We start from the raw sequence: 18,757 nt of genomic DNA, 5'->3' as shown, positions 1-18,757 counted from the left end.
AATTCTTTGTGATCTACCAAGAACCAGTGCCAAGCAGCAGAGATACCTTTTTGGACAAAATGTCCAAAGTAAACACAGCATGGAGTGGGTGAGCAATTGGTTCACGGGTCAAGCACAGAGGCAACAGTGAATGAGGTGACATCAGACCAGTGACTTGTCACTAGTGGGGTTCCACAGGGCTCCATCTTGGGCCCTGTGCTCTTCCATATTTTCATAAACAACTTGGATGCAGGACTGGAAGGGATACGAAGCAAGTTTGCAGATAACACAAAACTGGGAGGAGCTGTTGACTCCCTTGAAGGCAGGGAGGCCCTGCAGAGAGACCTCAACAAATCAGAGGACTGGGCAATCACCAACCACACAAAGTTCAACAAGGGAAAGTGCCGGATTGTGCACCTGGGATGGGGCAACCTTGGATGTCCGTACAGACTGGGGAATGAGAGGCTGGAAAGCAGTGCCATGGAAAGGGACCTGGGGGTCCTGGTCGTTGGCAAGTTGAAAATGAGTCAGCAGTGCCCTGGCAGCCAGGAGGGCCAACTGTGTCCTGGGGGGCATCAGGCAAAGCATCACAAGCTGGTCAAGAGAGGGGATTGTCCCGCTCTGTACTGGTGCAGCCTCAGCTTGAATATTGTGTGCAGTTTTGGGCACCACAATATAACAGCCTAATGGCTGTTAGAGTGTCCAAAGGAGGGCAATGAAGATGGTGAAGGGCCTTGAGGGGAAGCTGTATGAGGAGCAGCTGAAGTCACTTGGTCTGTTCAGCCTGGAGAAGAGGAGACTGAGGGGAGACCTCATTGCAGTTACAACTTCCTGGTGAGGGGAAGAGGAGGGGCAGGCATTGATCTCTTCTCTGCGGTGGCCAGTGACAGGACCTGAGGGAGTGACCTGAAGTTGTGTCAGGGGAGGTTTAGGTTGGATTTTCGAAAAAGGTTCTTCACCCAGAAGGTGGTTGGGCACCAGAACAGGCTCCCAAGGGAATTGGTCACAGCACCAAGCCCGACAGAGTTGAAGAAGCGTTTGGATGATACTCTTGGGCACACGGTGTGACTCTTGGGGATGGTCCTGTGCAGGGCTAAGGATTGGACTTGATGATCCATGTGTATCCCTTCCAACTCAGCATATTCTGTGATTCTGTGATTCTGTGAAATACTGCAGTTGTTTAATAGTACATAAAATTTAAGCACATACTTGTACTGTGCCACATTCTTTATTTTTTAATAAAAATACAAGAAAATAAAGATAAAATGCAGTAAATATGATCAGCTACACAATACAGCATTTTCATACAGCACGGCAGAGAGAGAAGATGCTACACAAAATATTTTTATGTGGAAGAAAATAAACACAGGGAGTAAAAAATTTCCTCTTGAAAAAAAGAGTTCAAGCTGACATAAAAGCCAAAGACTTGTTAGACCTGGCTCATGGAAACACCTAGAAACATGTTCAAATTTACCTGATCTCATTGACTTAGTACACTTTCTCTTCCATTTCAAAGATTATATGTAATTTCACATATCAAAAAGCAGTAATGCTGGTCCAAGAGGCAGTGAGATGTTTCCCATGCTGGGTTAATATCCTGGGATGCAGAGGAAGCCAGGAAGAACAACTCACACCAGTGGCAATGGTGTTATGCATACGCACTCTGTGCTGCTTTGCAGTTAGCACTTGGATAAGTTTGTTGTATTAAAAGTAACTCACTGATTAAAATGATTTCATTATTTCTAGGGTTCAACTTAGCACTTTAAAATACAAAGCTTTGCAAAGTGATAGCAAAATCCAGATCAGTTTCCTGCTGCAATCAGGATCTGGAGACTTAAAAGCCAGGTAGTTTTTCCAAATCAATTGTTTATTTACAAAATGTTTTCTTAACCAATATGTTAGAAATAGCAATACAGGCCTCTTTCTTTTGCAGCCTTAACTAAAGCGTTACTCTGTTTTTAGTAGGAGCTGTCTCCTAACTCATTACCCAAGGCTCAGGTAAGCTTCACTGTTTAATCAGCAGATTCTTTGTTCTCACTAAAAATCCCTTTGGTACATTTGCCTTTCAACAACCACCTTGCCTGGAAAAGGGGACCTGGACATCTTCGGCGAGTGCAGAATATTAATAAGTCTTGGACCTGCACTGACCAATAGCTGATGTGTGGGATCTTTACCTCCTCGTATGGCAAGATTCCCTCTGGACATTTTTATCAATAATCACAATGGTGCCTTAGGGTGACAAGCGAGTTAAAGTAACGGACTGTGGATCCAGGTGACCTAGTCACCTGTCTTGGGAGTCAAAAGTAATTGAAATGTCACTAGCCATATCACTCCCTTATGTACCTTTGGACACAAACAAAACTCAGTGTCATTTATCCGTGCCGGTTACGTGGCCTTTCCATTCTTTACATCTAATTTTTAAGTAACAATATTCCTACTGACTTCAGAAAGATTTCCCCTCACAAGCAAGACATTCCACTGCTTATAATAATGAGGAAAAGCTGAAGGAGAAGCAGAATGCTGTTAAGACATGAATTTGGTGATTACAAAGTTTGATTTACACACAGAAGACAAGTCTCACTCTTATTTTACAAACAGGTGGCTTCCTGTACTGCTCTGCCAGTGTATTTCCTTTCAACACACAGGCCCATTTCTGGAACATATTCTGTGCCTAGTTTTACTGATAATGTGGATACAGAAATATGTGTAAAGTGTTTATGTGCCATAGCTCACTGGAAATTATCTGTCAGCTCCAGATGTGGATAACTGTTGAATAAAAAGAGATCATCAATTGATTTTTGCAAAGGCCATAGAATGACAATTTGACAGTAACTTGGAGCACATCTTGAATGCACATAGCATGACTTTGAGACAGCAGCCTAGACAAAAAGGACACTGTCACCCAACATCCTCTACCCCCTTCAATAAATACTAGTCTCTCTGCAGTTTTAAAATGCTACCTGCTATTGGGCAACCTCTGTGAATAATGATGAAGTTGGTTTTGCAATTTCTTTGCCTTGTTAAGGATGCGTTCAGACATAGTACATCCTATTTGCTGTCTAAGAGCTTGGGGATGGTCTATGCTAAGTGGAGAGAGGTGTACCTCCAAGCAGTGATACTTTCTGTGCCTCTTAGGCACCTGTCATAGGAGTAAATGGGACAGGCAAGATCACCTGGAGGTATGCCTGTCTCCTCATGATTTATAGAATAAGCCTAGCAGACTATCCAAACATAGAACTCCGACAATGCTAAATTTAAGTAGAAGGACTCTGTTTCAGCCTCTGTGAGCTGGCAGATGAGTGGACTTATAGAAAAACTTCTCATATTCATCTTCTGCACTGACACAGAAATCAATTTCAATACAGTATGAAAATAAACATAGGATAGGAATGATTTGGCCAAACATACACCTTTGTACAAATGTCTGAACTAGTTGCTTGCTCTCTCTTTATAGCTGCCAATAGACAGAAATAAAAAGTTTTGGGTTCCTGTTCTTAGGTGATATATTAATGCTAAAGTAGAAGTCTTACACTAGTTAGATAAATTGTGCCTTGCAAGTGTTCCCTTTTTCTTCATTTAATTTACAAAGGGAGGATAGCATGAGATGTACAAAACATAAAATGAAAACAATAACATAAACAAAATAAACCACAAAAATTCAGCTTCATGCCTAACCTATTTTCTGACTCATCAAACTTATTGTTTCCAATTTTATTTTGTATTACAAATTCAAACTTTAAGTTGTCCACTTCCTGGGAAGGTGGTTATTGAAAGTGCCTTTATAAACACTCTGTAGCTAGCACCTGATTGTAGGATTGAGGTGAGTCTAAATGATGCCAAGAAGCATACTACACTGATGGCACTGAAACCTGAAGGGCCTACCTTCCTCTTCCATAGAAGCAGTGCCTTAAAAGTTGGGGCTTGGACTGTTATTTTAAAATAGTATGGCAGCATCTTAGGCATATAAAACACGTGCGTACGTACGTGTATTTCTGTATGTGTGCACATAGGTGCATGCAGGGGTATGAATTGCCTATAAATTGGTCATCCTGGCATGTCTGCTTGTGGAAAGCAGGGTTGTGTGGTGGCCTGTCTGCTGCTGCAGTTAGCAATTGACAAGTACTCTATACTAAACTTAAAAATTTCTATATTTGCAACATATTATAAATACACAGAGTTTATATTGAAGCATTATACAAAAAGTACCTTAGCTAGCAAGTATTTTGAATATTTTCTGGAATTTCAGAATTATATTTGACTACTAGCAAGTCCATTTTCTACTGTAACTGAACAATCCCAGGTACAGTCCACTAGCATCACTGGAGACCTGAGGAGACTAGACTGAGTGACAGCAATTTTGACAGTCAGTGCAGAAGCTATAATCAGAAGTGGTGGTTGGGAGAGAAAGCACAAATGCTTGGATGCATGTACCAAATTAAAGGATATGGATGCAAACCATGATACTTCCTTTGCAATATGCCAGGTAGGAACCCAAGAGGCACTGCGGTTTGCTGGAGTAAGTACTCATTAAGTTTAATTAAAATCAGGGCTTGCCTTATGATATGCCAGGGACTCCAACACCACGTTAAAAGCATAACCTGATTGAGATGGGGCTAGGGCAAGGCTTATATGCTGCCTGGTGTAAAAACCTCTGGGAGAAACCAGTCTGGGAGTCATCATGGGCAGGTGCCCACATCACTGCAGTCTTCATGTCTGCAGAGGTAAGATGACACAAGCCAGAGCAGGTCTGAGTCACAAAGCACAACATGGCAATAATTTGACATGCTGGAGGGAATGGACGCCATCCAGAGGGACCTTAACAGTCTTGAGAGGTGGGCCTATGCGAATCTCATGAGGTTCAACAAAGCAAAGCACAAGGTCTGACACCTGGGTCACAGCAATCCCAGACACACCTACAGGTTGGGCAGAGAAGTGACTGAGAGCAGCCTTCCAGAGAAAGACTTGGAAGTGATGGTTGATGAAAAACTCACCATGAGCCGGCAGTGTGCACTCACAGCTCAGAAAGCCAACCGTGTCCTGGGCTGCATCCAAAGGAGTGTGGCCAGAGGTTGAAGGAGGTGGTTCTCCCCCTCTACTCTGCTCTTGTGAGACCCCATCTGGAGTACTGCACACAGCTCTGGTGTCCCCAGCATAAGGATGTGGACCTGTCGGAGCAAGTCCAGAGGAGGGCATGAAGTTGATAAGAGAACTGGAGCACCTCCCCTACGAAGACAGCCTGAGAAAGTTGGGGCTGTTCAGCCTGGAGAAGAGCAGGTTGCATGGAAGCCTCACAGCAGCCTTCCAAGTATCTGAGGCTGGCCTACAGGAAAGCCGGAGAAGAGCTCTTCCTCAGGAACTGTAAGGGTAGTAGGACAAGGAGTAATAGTACAAACTGAAACAGGGGAAATTTAGGTTAGATAAACAGCAGAAATTCTTTACTGTGAGGGTGGTGAGACACTCTTAACAGGTTGCCTAGAAAGGTTGTGGATGCCCTATTCCAGGAGGTGTTCAAAGCCAGACTGGACGGAGCTTTGAGCAACCCGGGGTAATGGGGGGTGGCCCTGCCCATGGCAGGAGGGTTGGGACTCGATGATCTTTAAGCTCCCTTCCCACTCTTAAAATTTCGTGATTCTGTCACCCCGTAACAACCCTCCGCCGCCCGCGGCCCGCCGGGACGATGCGGGCCCGCCCCGCGCCGGGGCTCGGGCAGGCGCAGCCGGCGGCCCCGCCCCCGCCGCGCCGCTTCCCCCGGTTCCCGCCCCCGCCGCCTTCCGTGCGGGGCTTCCGGCGGCGCCCGGCGCGGCGGCGGCACCGGCGGCCTGGGCGGCTCCGCCCTCCGGACGGGGTAGGAGGGTGGCGGCGGCGCCGCCGGGCGGGTGCGGGGGGGCCGCGACGCCGGGCCTGTCGGAGCTCCCGTGTGGGGCCGGCCCTGCGCGGCGGGGGCGGGCGGCTGCGGGCGTGTGTATGTATGTATGTGTGTGTGTATGTATGTATGTATGTATGTATGTGTGTATGTATGTATGTGTGTATGTATGTATGTGCGTGTGTGTTCGCACCCGCCCGGCGGGGTCAGGCGGGGCCCGGCCGCGCTGGTGCCCGCGCGGCGGGGAAGGGGCGCGGAGGCAGCGGCGGCACCGGGCGGTCCCGCCTGCAGCTGCCCCGCCGCTGTCCCTGGGCCTCGGCGGGAGCTCCCCCCGGGGAAGGGAACTAGCCCTGTCCTCAGAGAGCGCGAGCGCCTGAGGGGTGGGAAGTGGTGGGGATGGGCTGGAGCAGGGAAGGAGGAACAGTGCTGGGAGCAGACAAAGCGGGCAGGGCTGGGCACGGGTTGTGCTCCTCTCCCTTGCGGATGTCCCGCCTGCGTGTTACACGCTTACACCTCTACCCAGTTGCCCGATCACAACACCACAGAAGGCAGGGTAGGAGCTGAATTAGAGATATTTTATTCCTTCTTTTTCCCCCCCCCCCCACCTACCTGCTTTGGGGTGCTTCACTTCTTCTGGATTGTTATTTGTTACCAGTGCAGGCTGATGAATGGGTATCATTTGGACTTGAATGAATATGATTAAGACAAGGTGACACGTTTTTAAACTGCACCAGGGGAGGTTTAGGCTGGACATTAGGAAGAATTTCTTCAAAGAAAGGGTGATGAGATATTGGAGTAGGCTACCGGAGATGGTGCTCGAGTCACTGTCTCTGGACATGTTTAAGGAAAGAGTGGACGTGGCACTTAGTGCCATGGTCTAGTTGGCATGGTGGTTTTAGGTCAAAGGTTGGACTCAATCAGAGGGCTCTTCCAACCTAATTGATTCTGTTACAGTGGGAGATAACAACTCTGTGGCCTAATAGCTGTCATCAATGCGGTGAGGAAGCAGCTGACCAGCAAGTAAATGCTATACAGGATCTAGAGGAAATGTCAAGAGAAGATTGAGAAGACAAATAGACAAATGCACTCAATTTCCTTTTTAAAAGTAGTATTCAATGAGGACTTTTTTATTTTAGTTTTTTGGCATGAAGAGGAGAGTTTCACCATAGCTAGAAGGGTAGTTGGTCGAAATGAAGTGGTATAATGCTGGTGACATTAGGCTTTGGATAGAAATGGCTACCTACTGAGAAACAATTTCTTTTATCTGTGAAGACAGCCTTCAGAAGGCAGGATGGCCACCGTGAGCATGTCATAGGTGCTGAAGGAACTTTTGTCTCCATAATATTGCGATTCTAAACCACGCAATGAGTCTGGTCCTAGCAGGAAGGCAGTCAGTGAAGTAGTGTGAAATTCTTCGATTTTGCGTGTTTTGGTGCTCATGATGGCAACAAAAGGAAGATTCTAGATAGGTGGAATTTGCCATATATTCCAAGTTTCTTCAAACTGTAAATTTATAAGTTAAAAATGTGTAAAATGGCTGGTTTTAGTGCCAGAATACATGATGTGAAGAAACATAGCAAGTAGGGCCCGAGTCTAAAGTATGCTGTAAGAGCTTATTAATTTTTAATTAATAATTGCTTCTAGTTTCAACAAATTGAATGTAGATGTTGGTATAATCTAGGTAATTAACAGCAAGAGATGCCAACCTGTGGTAAAAGTACTCTGTTTTAGACTGTAATGTAAGGATCCAGTATTCCCTCTGTGCATTAGTGTACAAAGATAATTAAGAGATTTCCCATTTACCATCTTTTATGTAAGATGCATATATTGAAGTGCATTAATCTTTTTACAGATAGTACAATCTATTGCTTTTGTCATTTATATGTTCTTTGTAATTTGTCAATATTGCTGTTTCTTTTATATTCAAATGAAAGAAAACTCTGTTCAGTACTCCCAAGTGTGAGATTAGCAAAACTCATGTGTCATGTGAAAAGGGGAAATTTCCTCTACTCTTAGTGTGGGGAAAGTTCATCAGTGATTCATTAGTCTGTTAATGTCCAGAAAAGCTGAGACCCTCATGCCCAACCAGTGTGTCAGTGTCCTGTTATGGGGACCGTTCACTGAACAGTCTGTCTGAATCGGAGGGCAATTTGACTGCCCTTTTCAGGGGGCTAAGCCAACAGGGTAAGGGAGACCCCTCAGTGGGTCTTCACACTTTATATTAGAGTGTGTAACCCACTGCCAGCGGCTGCCAACACCCATGAAGGACTCACAGTAACAGTTTATGGGAAAACAGTGTTACAAATAGAAAATTGTGACAGGTTAAGGTTCAAAGATTGCCAGTGATAGTATCTGACTGCAAAAAACATATTCAAAGCAAAATACAGAAAAGTTCTAGTCCCAGTAAAAGTATTCAGCGTGCACAGAGTGGTTCTTACACAACAGGGTTCCCTACGAGGGAAGAAGACGGGTTCAGCCTGTCGACTGATTCCAGCAGTTACAGTGGAGTCTTCCGTAACTTTTCCCCCACTCTCAACTTACTTTTATACTATTTCTTTTTTTTTTAGGTGGAGCTTGAGTGACTGTAGTCATAAATACCTTTATTACTGATCGGTGTAAAATTGTCTTACTTCATTTTTAAAGATACAGTCAAAAAAAAATATAGAGTGCATGCCCAGTGGGCGGTGGTCATACTTGGAGGCAGGTAACTTTGGGATGGAGGTGTGCACTAATATTACAGTTAGGCTTTAATGAACCAAGTTCATCTGAGGAGAGAGATTTTGCCACAGTTGTTGGCTCAGCAGCAGGACATCTCCTACCTCCCTTAGTTGACAGGTGCTGTGCCATTTGTCAGGTGCAAAGTACCATGTAGTTCCCCTCCCTGGAAGGATTTCCATGGAGCCTGGTTGTGATGTCTTCACTCCACCCTCCGTTTCATCCTCCATAGCAGGTGCTTACTGTTGTATGGGGAATCATCGTGGAACTGCCAACTGCTTTCCATCCAGGGAGTAGCAGCTGCATTTTACCCTGTAATTTCTGTACCATTAGAATTTCTGTTAAGATTTGATTATAACTTCTCAGTTTCCTCTAATTTTTACCCCCAACCATCTTCCCACACTGGTGTAAACAGGAATTATTGCCTCTCTGGCTTTAAAAATCAAACCTGGTGTATACATGTTGTATATACAATATTTGCTTCTCTTGAAATAGTATGAACTCTTGTCTATCACGTGTTTTTCCAGGGATGGCTCAGGGATGAAATATGCCATCATTCTTTTTTTTTTTAATATAAATCTGGTATCTGTTACTTGTTACATTTTTACACAAATCCTGCATTACAGTCTTAGAAAACTTTCTGTATGCATAGCATGAAGGGAAGAAAGGGTATTCATGATAGAAAAAGGGAATTTGCCCATATGATTGAAATAGTTGTCAATTAAGTAATATTCTGGGTAGGAGATACTGTAAATAATGTGATGCACTGTAATGTATTTTGAAAGAAGGTAGCTTCTCTCTCTCTTAAAGTTTTATTCCAGGTCTAGTCCAGTGTGGTTTTCTGGAGTCCTGTCTATCTTGTAAAACTAGAAGTAACATTTCAGTGGCCCTTTGAGCTGGTCTGACTTGGGGCCCTTGCAGTCTTATTGCCCCCTTGAGCCAGCACTGACTTCATGTTTTGGTTCAGGGAGAAGAACAGACTTGCTTGCAGGAGTGTTTAGTGTCTGCCTGGGCAAGCCCCAGGACTCATCTGACTCCCCAGCAGTGCTGGCTGGAGAGGTGGCTGTGAAGCAGAGAGGGATAGGTCTGTGTGCAGCCTGAGATGGGAGGGCAGAGCTCATGCAGCCCTGGAGAGAGGCTGGGAATTGGATCCAGCCTGGAAGTGCAAAATGGACACGTAGACATAGGAAAGCACCTCACAATGTTATTGTATGTTCATAACATATTGCTTTTTGTTTCTGATAAAACTGTTAGTGTCTTCTGTGCTAGTCTCTGGTGGCTGCTGAAGGTTCTGGTGTTTAATAGCAACATTTCAGTCAATTTAATGATATGAAAGAAACCAAATAAAAGAAGTAGAAGGCTGCTGCTTGGGAGGAGGATAAAAAGATGCATTTAAAAGAAACCTTTATTAATCTTCACTTTGGCATAATTATGCCTGTAAAAAGAAAATCAATAATATGCAACAGGCCAAGGATGCTGCCACAGATTGGAATAGTTACATGGGCTAAACGGATCTCTTTAAAATAATCAAGCAGTTTGTGGGAGGGAGGAGTTTTCCACATAAAATTTGCATGTACATGAACTGCTCTACTCCAGAGCTGTTTGTCTTGATGCTTTGCATAGATCTGAGTCTGCATTTTTATCTTTTTTTGCAAAGTTAAATCCTTTTAATTAGAAATCAGCTTGACCTGTGTTAGTTCCTGAAAAAATCTCTTTGTATCATCTGACCCTACTGATCTGTATTTAATGTAATTCTTTCACTAGCTTATTATCCTTTGACCTCTGAAGCAATTTTTCATTGGTCTTTTAACTCCACACAATCATTAATGCTTGTTTTAAAATGCCAGAAGACTTCCTATTTGTATTGTAGTCCTAATGCTTACTTAATCCTTCTTTTAGAATAGTTTTCTCTTTCCTCTTACTTGTTATAAACAGCTAAATCCTATATTGTTCTTAACTCTTTAGAACTAATTTACTTCCACTTCTATTATTTAAACTAATACATTTTTATGAAAGCTCTCTGTTCCTACTTACTTACTTTTGAGCCTGTTGATTAGTGCCAGCCAAAATTGATGAAGTTGTGTCAGCATCAAGGTTATGAAATTTTTGCAGGTTTTATGAATTCATCAAGTTGCCAGAGTGGGAATGACCCACTCTGTTTCTGCTAATGGAAAATCTGCAGCATGATTTCAAGTTACCTGCTCTGTTAGATGTGGCTTAAAGTGGCCAGCTAGTTGATGTACAGCTCTGAACCACTCCACGATTATGCTGCTCTTGGATGAGCTGATAAGGAGCACAGCTGGGTTTTACAGCAGCACTGTGGGAGCTCCGGGCTGTGGCTAGAGGCAACCTGAGTTTGCAGTGCAGACACGAAGTTGTGTAGGTTGTGTATGTGAGATAAAGTGATTCCCACCTGATCTTGAAGTACCCCAGCTGAATGATTCTTGAAATTGAGATCTGGAAAGCCATAATTTCCATGGAGCAGCCTTCAAATCACGTTAATCGGTGAAATTTTGAGTTAGAATGTAGTGTATATACTGATTTACCCATCATTCCAGGGCTTGATAGCAGTACGTTTGTTGAAGTTTAATGTCTTTTGGCATGTTTTGTATATAGATTTTTTAAGAAGGAAAACTCTGGAAGGAGAATGTATGTGTAATCTTTGCTTACATTGAAGCATCTCTGCTTTGAAAAAATAGAATAGCAGTTTTCAGTTTCAAGTTGTTTACTTTGGTTTTTTTTTTGTTTTGTTTTGTTTTTAAGGAGCAGAGATTCGGGATTGTGCTGCTTTTTTTCCCAGTGCCTTTTCTAAAAGGTGGTTCAGGTTGAAGGGGGGAAATAGACATTATTGGTTGTTGGCATTCCAGGGGAGCTTGAAGTAGATCCAGCATATTGTCTTATGCATTCCCTTCTTCACTGAATTTCAGAAGTAATTCATGTTGTTGACAGCTATGTCAACATGTGAAAAGGAAGGACAGGAACTAAACAAAAGGCAAATAATAGAAGAGTCAAGAAAGTGAGAAGTGAACGCTTCTTTAGTAAATTTTCTTTCTGTGATAGGTAAGAGGGGCAAATAGTGCAGCCTGTCCTTATCTGTTACAGCGCCACCTCGTTGGAAACGTTCAGAGAGAACTATTTGTACGTGTGTGTGTGTGTGTTTAAGTACGGGAAACAAGCAACTGACCCGAGAAACACATATGGTGGATTTGTATAGAGGCATTCAAAAGTCTCCATTTGTTTAATTATCTACCCTACTTTAAGCTTATGCTTCCAAAAACTCTGAAGTGTGGTCTTGCTTGTACCCATGGCAAACACTGAATATGTGGTTTGTCTGCCTGGCAGTGTGAGGCATCATGTTAGTTGTTGTTTGAGCTGTCTTCTGCAATAGAAGAGTTGTGTCTGTTGATTCAGAGATTACCACAGCATGTAATCCTCTGATAAACTAACTGGCAACTCCAGTACAGGCTGTTGAAGAAACATTTATTCTATTTTGAGACATGCTTAGTCATCCCTGTTTTGGCCTCTTAACGGGTTGCAGGCATTACTCCTTATTCTCTCCTATTAAAGCTGATGAACAAGGTAATCATAATCAGAAGGCCGGTTTGTGTTACTGGAGGATGTGAATTCACAGCCCAAGTGTGTTGTGTACTGTCAGTGGAAACCGGAGAATACGCTCCACATTTTGTTGTGTGTTGGTAAACCTCACAGTTTACATCATGCAGGTATGGAGCAGCTGCTAAATATGGGACCAGCATATGTAAGAGGACCTTTATTAGTAGGGAATATGATACAGCCCTTCTGTGTCCTGTAGCCAACATTCAGCTATAAATGTTTCTTCACTGTGGTAAATAGAAAACTTTAGTGACTTACCTTGAATTTAGCTTTTTTTGATTGTTAAATGTATTTATTTGATAGTTTTTCTTGTGTTGGTGTAGGCTGTGTAAAACACACTAGTATCCTTAATTAATAGTATGTTTTGTGTTGATTTTTTTAACTAGCTTAACAGTATGCAGATCTAGTACATTTTATGTTTAGTGGAATTATTACTTAAGTGAAAAAAATTTTCTCTCTTCAGAAGTAAAATGCTTTCTATGAGAACTTCTGATGCCAAGACTCTTTTGAAGACTTACTTTGTTGCATGGCTTAAAGGCAGATGATATTATTAATGAATTCTGAGCATCCTTCAGGAGACTGGTGACCCTTCTATCACTGATGTATGCTGTCATGGACAACTTCAAATGGTAAAGATGGTATTTTTGTGAGTCTTTCTCAGATTAGTACTTTGATAGAGGAAGCAGCACGTTAAGTTTTTTGGTTTAGATTAACGGCCCAAAGCTTGCTTTTTTGACTCTTAAAACCATTCACAATGCTTTTAAGAAAATGCTTTTCACAATGGTTTTAAGAACCTGTATCTTCACAATGTGAAGTTCTGTCTTGAGATACTCTTTTACAATTGTTTATGGCAAGAGCCACATTTAATTTCATACTTGATTTCATTTCCCTAAGTCAGTGCAAGTTTTTTTTTTTTTTCTTATAAATCCCTGGAAATAATGCTTAATTTAACCATTAGTTTTTTTCTTGCTTGAGGGCAGGTTTTGGCTAATGATTCTTCACACTATTCTCTTCTTTTAAACACAGTAAATGGGAAGCCACACTTAGTAACCTCCAACTAAACAATTATCTTAAAATAAAATCTAATAGTTTGTTAGTATTTTAGTAGCAGTACTTTGTTTAAGAGGATATTAGAAAGAGCACAATTTACTTTCTAAGAATGTTGTATCTGCTCACTATGTTTATTCATTCTGTTTTATCAGCTCTTTTCCAAAACACCACAAGCAGTTAATGCACCTTATAAAGGACTCCTGACTTTTTGATTCTTCCTAAGTCAAATCTAGATGTCACCAGTGTTTCCCATGTTAACAGTTCTGAGCATGTTTTACTATATGTGCCTTCGGCGCCGAGCTAGGACAGCGACGAGAGGAGAAATGAACAGTCGGAGGGCGATTGAATCAAACACCCGAGCCTTACCTATCAATGTTGAAATAGTTCAGTATGCCAAAGAAGTGTTGGATTTCAGCTCTCACTATGGCAGTGAAAACAGCATGTCGTATACCATGTGGAATTTAGCAGGTATTCCAAATGTGTACCCTAGTTCTGGTGACTTTACTCAGACTGCTGTCTTTCGAACTTACGGGACGTGGTGGGATCGTTGTCCCAGCGCTCGGCTGCCGTTCAAGAGGACACCATCCACCTTCTGTAGCCAAGACTATGTGGAACTTGCTTTTGAAGAACCAGTTTATCCCACTGCGGTGCACATTCTGGAAACCTATCATCCTGGAGCTGTAGTCAGGATTTTAGCATGCTCTGCAAATCCTTACTCTCAAAATCCACCAGCTGAAGTAAGGTAATTTTTTTCTTTTCTTCCTTATGCTTTCCTGTAAGATGTTAAATGCTACACACAGTGCTGTTTAATGAAGTTTACTTCCTAGTATTTATCTGTTTTGCATCCGACCCACTAACATTTACTTTATTTCTGCGTGTTTTTAAAATTGTGGTGACATGTTTTGATAACAACTTCAGAGATGTGGATGTTTTGTAGGAATTATTGCAGCTCCTAATATCAAATTTAATTTGTGTAATGATAGTTTTTGTGTTGGAATTTTTATGAGCAATAATTATTATGTCTGTACAGAAACCACTTTTGAAATGGCAGGTTTGAGTTCTTCCTCCAATAAGAAAAGCAAATTGTGTGATAGAAGGTGAGGATTCACTGTTGCTGTATCACCCTGCTTCAAGTAGCCATAAACTTTCTTCTCTGCATGCTTTAGGTTGCGTGTATAGTATAATCAGGCACTGTAACTATTCATATGGAAATGAGACTAAAACCAGAAGCACAGAACAGTCAGACAAAAGGTGATGCCATTTGTCAGATCTTTATTTTTGTTCTGATCAAAGGGTGTGAGCTGCACTTTGTTTTTACACTCACTGCATAGGCTAAAAGAAGCTGATTTGATCCTGTTGGTTTTCCTCATAGTAGAGTCCTGATGAAATTTCAGTTGGGGGGTCAGGAAGATGGTGACCTGGGGAGTGGTAATATAGTAAAATAAAACACTTTGTATGAGGTGTGAAGCTCTTAGTGAGGAGGTGAGGAAATAGAAATGGAAGGAGAAAGAGAACAGGTCAAAGTACATAGTGGGCAAAAGCATTGGGAAAAGCTATCAGTATATGCTATCAAAGTACTCCATATCAGAAGAGATTAAATGATACCAAAACTATAAAGAAAGGGAGAGCCGATAGAAGAAAATGTATGCTGTAGAAAATAGTATGCCAGCAAATACTCTATTACTTTGAAATGCACACTTTGGTGGTATAACCAGTATTAGCTTGGATGTCGGGTGTTTTTTCCTGCCTTGCCTTTTACAGATGCAGCTAAAAAGCATTCTTATAGGTCTAACTTAGTATCCCTTGCTTCCTAATACTAGCCCATTGATGTTCATTTGAAAATTCTTGGAAAATTGAGTGTTATGTATTCAAAATTCCCAATTAGTATCTTTTGTATGATTCTGTCATATACTGTTCTTAAGAGCAGTTGTTTGTTTTACAAGTTGCTAGTGAGAATATTCTGTACAGCTCAAAAACATGAATTCAAGGAACAGTGATGAGTCAAACTAGTAATAATAGGCCACCTAACTTCAGAAGAATGAGTGTGTTTGGCACTGTAACACAGAACTTATTTATAGAATGATATGTGGTGAAGGCAGCTTTTAAGACTTTCAAGTTTAGAACCTAGTGTGAAATAACTTTTGGGCAATTACTCTGTGAACATTCTTTTTATTTTTTTATTTTATGATGTAGATTTTTACTCCTTTATGATGTAGCACAGAACTTATGTAGAGATTATTTCTGTAACTTGATAATATTGCATTAGGGTAATTGTAACATAGGGTGCTTCAGGGCATCACAAGGATATAGTTCTGATTGATAAGCTAATGCTATTTTATGTCTGTTTAGGTTTAGGTTCTTAAAATAGTACACCTCGGTAAAGACCGAGAAGTGTTGGAGGAAAGCTCAAGAAATGTTAACTGAAGGAGCTACTTAGTGAGGTGCATTAAAAAAAAAAAAGAGAAAATTGTTCAGAGAGGTAAAAGGAGATGGAAGTGAAAATACTAATATAAAACTTTTGGGTATGCGCTTTATGACTCCTCTTGAGGTGTGATCACTGAGAACTCAGACTCCCTTCTTCATGATAAAAGATGAAGCTTCTGTAGGACCCTGCTCTTTAATTTGTAGGCAAGAATACCTTCTGTCCTGCCTGCATAGTTTAACAACATTTCTGGTTAGAAAAAGGTTGTCTCAGGGATCCTTGGAACCAGTTTTCTGTGCTGCCTCTTCAGTACTTGTTAGTCTTGATGTGAGAGAAGTGTTAGAGGGACTTCGTTTTTTTCTTTTGGCTTACCTTCCCTCAGCAGGACTTGTCTGTTCAGGGCTGCACATTTGGTTTGTCTCCTTTCTTCTAAAGGAGACAAACATGTCTTATACATAGTGTCTTGACGGGAAGATGAAGGGACCTTTTCTCCACATGAGGTATGCAATATTTTTTCTCTGTTCATTTGCTCACCTTTATGAGGGGAATCTGAAATGTTGCAAGGGCGCAGTCTGTTTTCTGCTTCAGTTCTTGGTCCCTTGTTCTCACTTCCAAAAGTTCTCTGAGATGTCAGCTAAGAATTATTTTTTTTGAAGATGGAATGCTGCTGTAATCTCAGATGATTCCTTGTTTAACTGATGTTTTGGTCTTGAAGAACTGGCATACTATTTTCTTCTGTTAAAAAAGGCCATGTCCTACTTACTCAAAAGGCACTTAGAACCTTGTTTTCCTCTTCTGACTCTTTTGATACTCATTTTTAAATCACCTTATTACCAAAAAACCTTCCAGTGCTGCTTTATCAGCTGACTATGGGTGTGTTTCTGAACATTGGTGTGGAAAGGGCAGGTGTGGTGGGTTGACCCTGGCCAGATGCCAGGTACTCACTAAAGCCACTCTGTCACTCCCCTCTGCAACTGGACAGTGGAGAGAAAAAAACCAGCTAAGGATTCATGAGTTAAGAGCTGGGAGAGGTCACTTACTGATTATCTTCACGGGCAAAACAGATTAAAAGTGGGGATATTACTTAAATTTATTACAAACAGGATCAGAGCAAAAGAGTGCGAAGTAAAATAATCTGAAAAACACCTTGCCCCCACCCCTCCTTCCTTCCATGTCTTCCCTCCTCCCCCCCAGTGGAGCCGGAGGATGGGGAATGGGGGTTACAGTCCACCATGGGTTGCACCATGGGCTGCAGCGGCCTCAGCTCTGGCATCTGGTGTACCCCCCCTCCTTCTGCACTGACCTTGGTATCTGCATTGTTGTTCCCATATTCTCACTCTGCTCTTCCCTGGCTGGAATTTTCCTCCGCACAACAACCTTCAGTTCTTAAATATGTTATCACAGAGGTGTTACTGTTACTCCTGACTGGCGGCAGGAAGCCCATCCTGGAGCCAGCTGGCATTGGCTCCACGGGACAGGGGAAGTTTCTAGCAGCTTCTAACAGAAGCCACTCCTGTAGCGCCCTCGCTACCAAAACCCTGCCACAGAAACCCACTACAGCAGGTTATTAGGAAGGTTCTTTTTCACCAGTTCCTGCTTTGATATAAAAAGAAGGCCAAATTAATGTTGGACTCTATGTTGAGAGGAAAACATTTGAGATTTGCTTAAATGTTTAGTGGATTATACTAGTCCAGCTTAGTAATCTTTTTTTCTCTTTGTTTAATATTTAAAGCATCAGCTCATCCAAGACTTTTCTGTGTGCAAAAGCTTGCTGCCTGCAAGAGGCTCTGTAAGGAGCTGGTGTACCAGAATACTTGCTCAAGAGGATTTTATATATTCTTGTTGAAAAATGGCTAACACCCACATGGTTGGCCCATGTGTTCACTTTATGCTTCAGTTGCAAGGAAGAATGACTCATGCAGGTGTTCAGAAAGAGGTCTTTGGTTGTGTTTCTTTGTTGCTGGTGCACTGAATACTGCTATCACAGCTCTGTATGATGCTGGCTCAGGTGAACTTTATTCAGAGTGTTTGTAGAGATGGAGTCAGACCTTCATGGATGAGAATAAGCATGTATTTTTCAGAGGGCATGTAATTGTTTCTAAATGATCCTAATGCTTAAAACATGACAGGTAATTTGAAGTTTTTTCATTATGGTTTAACCAGCATCCAGCTGAGAATTTTCTGTCCTCTCATATTTTTGGCTACTTTAGAGACAGAAGGCACTACATCACTCTCCTTCACATAAACCAATTTTTAAAATTCATAAATGTCAGAGAAGCTGCTGTTTTAACACATGGAGACCTTTTGCGCTTTTCTTTTGTACCACTCACACCTTGATTGGTGAGAAGTGTTTGGTAATTCCTTAAAGTATACTAACATTCCATGTACAAATTTGTTACATGAATTATCAGAGTGCAGAAAGCCTAAGAAAAAAATCGTAGTGTGAGACTGAGGGAATATTGTAATATAAAATCTCAGGTTTTATGTGGGGAAGAAATCGATCCCTATTTTTGATTGTGTTGTGTTATGATTACCACTAATGCCTAGAAGTTAAGTTGTATGTTACACGTAGGTGAGATAGAACCTCGAAGGTTCCTTATCACACTCTAATGTGTTGATGGTTTCAGCAGTGTTTTGGGTGTTTTGATCTGAGATTCACAGGGAATAAAAGGTAGAGTGAACGAACCATCTGAATGCCACTGTCTACGAGTAAAAGCTGATCATATTTTACATTCAGTCCACTGCCTTTCTGGTTTCACACCCTTTTTTTTAGAAGGGGGGATAGTTTTTTTGATCAGACATTTTGATCCCTATCCTGGCTGCCAGCAAACAAATCTGCAACATTCCCATCTGAATTAGCATTGTACTGCTTAAATACCATGAACTTCCTAATTGAAGGAGAGAGAGCCTTCTACTTTGTCCATCTTCATTAGCCTGCTCCTCTGTTTTGCAGCAGTTTCTGCCTCTACAGGCTTCAAGACCTTCAAAAAAAGAAACTTTGCATACAGCAAACACAACTAAGCTAGGAAACACTGAGCCACGCTCAATTTTCTAGCAAAATTCTAAATGACACAAAATAAAATAAATTAAATAGAAATAAATGGCAGAAACACACA

The 18,757-nt window shown here is 41.9% G+C and overlaps 1 protein-coding gene across 3 annotated transcripts in view; it reads left to right on the top strand.

Annotated features, from left to right (window-relative positions):
* The first annotated feature begins 5,711 nt into the window (after window positions 1-5,711).
* Window positions 5,712-18,757, top strand: part of FBXL4 (F-box and leucine rich repeat protein 4) — a 62,506-nt gene continuing 49,460 nt past the window's right edge. The window contains exons 1-3 of one of the 3 annotated variants that reach the window (XM_051778196.1): window positions 5,712-5,824; window positions 12,633-12,798; window positions 13,372-13,961. In XM_051778196.1, coding sequence (XP_051634156.1) covers window positions 13,453-13,961 — 509 coding nt within the window. In that variant the 5' untranslated portion in view covers window positions 5,712-5,824; window positions 12,633-12,798; window positions 13,372-13,452. Of the gene's footprint in view, window positions 5,825-6,297; window positions 6,396-11,314; window positions 12,137-12,632; window positions 12,799-13,371; window positions 13,962-18,757 lie in introns of those variants that run through there. The other 2 variants (XM_051778197.1, XM_051778194.1) reach the window with 2 other exon arrangements.

Source organism: Manacus candei, unplaced genomic scaffold (genome assembly GCF_025592945.1).
Source record: "Manacus candei isolate 608988 ecotype Guabito, Panama unplaced genomic scaffold, ASM2559294v1 h1tg000011l, whole genome shotgun sequence".
Taxonomy (NCBI): Eukaryota; Metazoa; Chordata; class Aves; order Passeriformes; family Pipridae; genus Manacus; species Manacus candei.
Note: the sequence above shows the minus strand (reverse complement) of the source record. Positions and strands in the feature narration are given on the sequence as shown.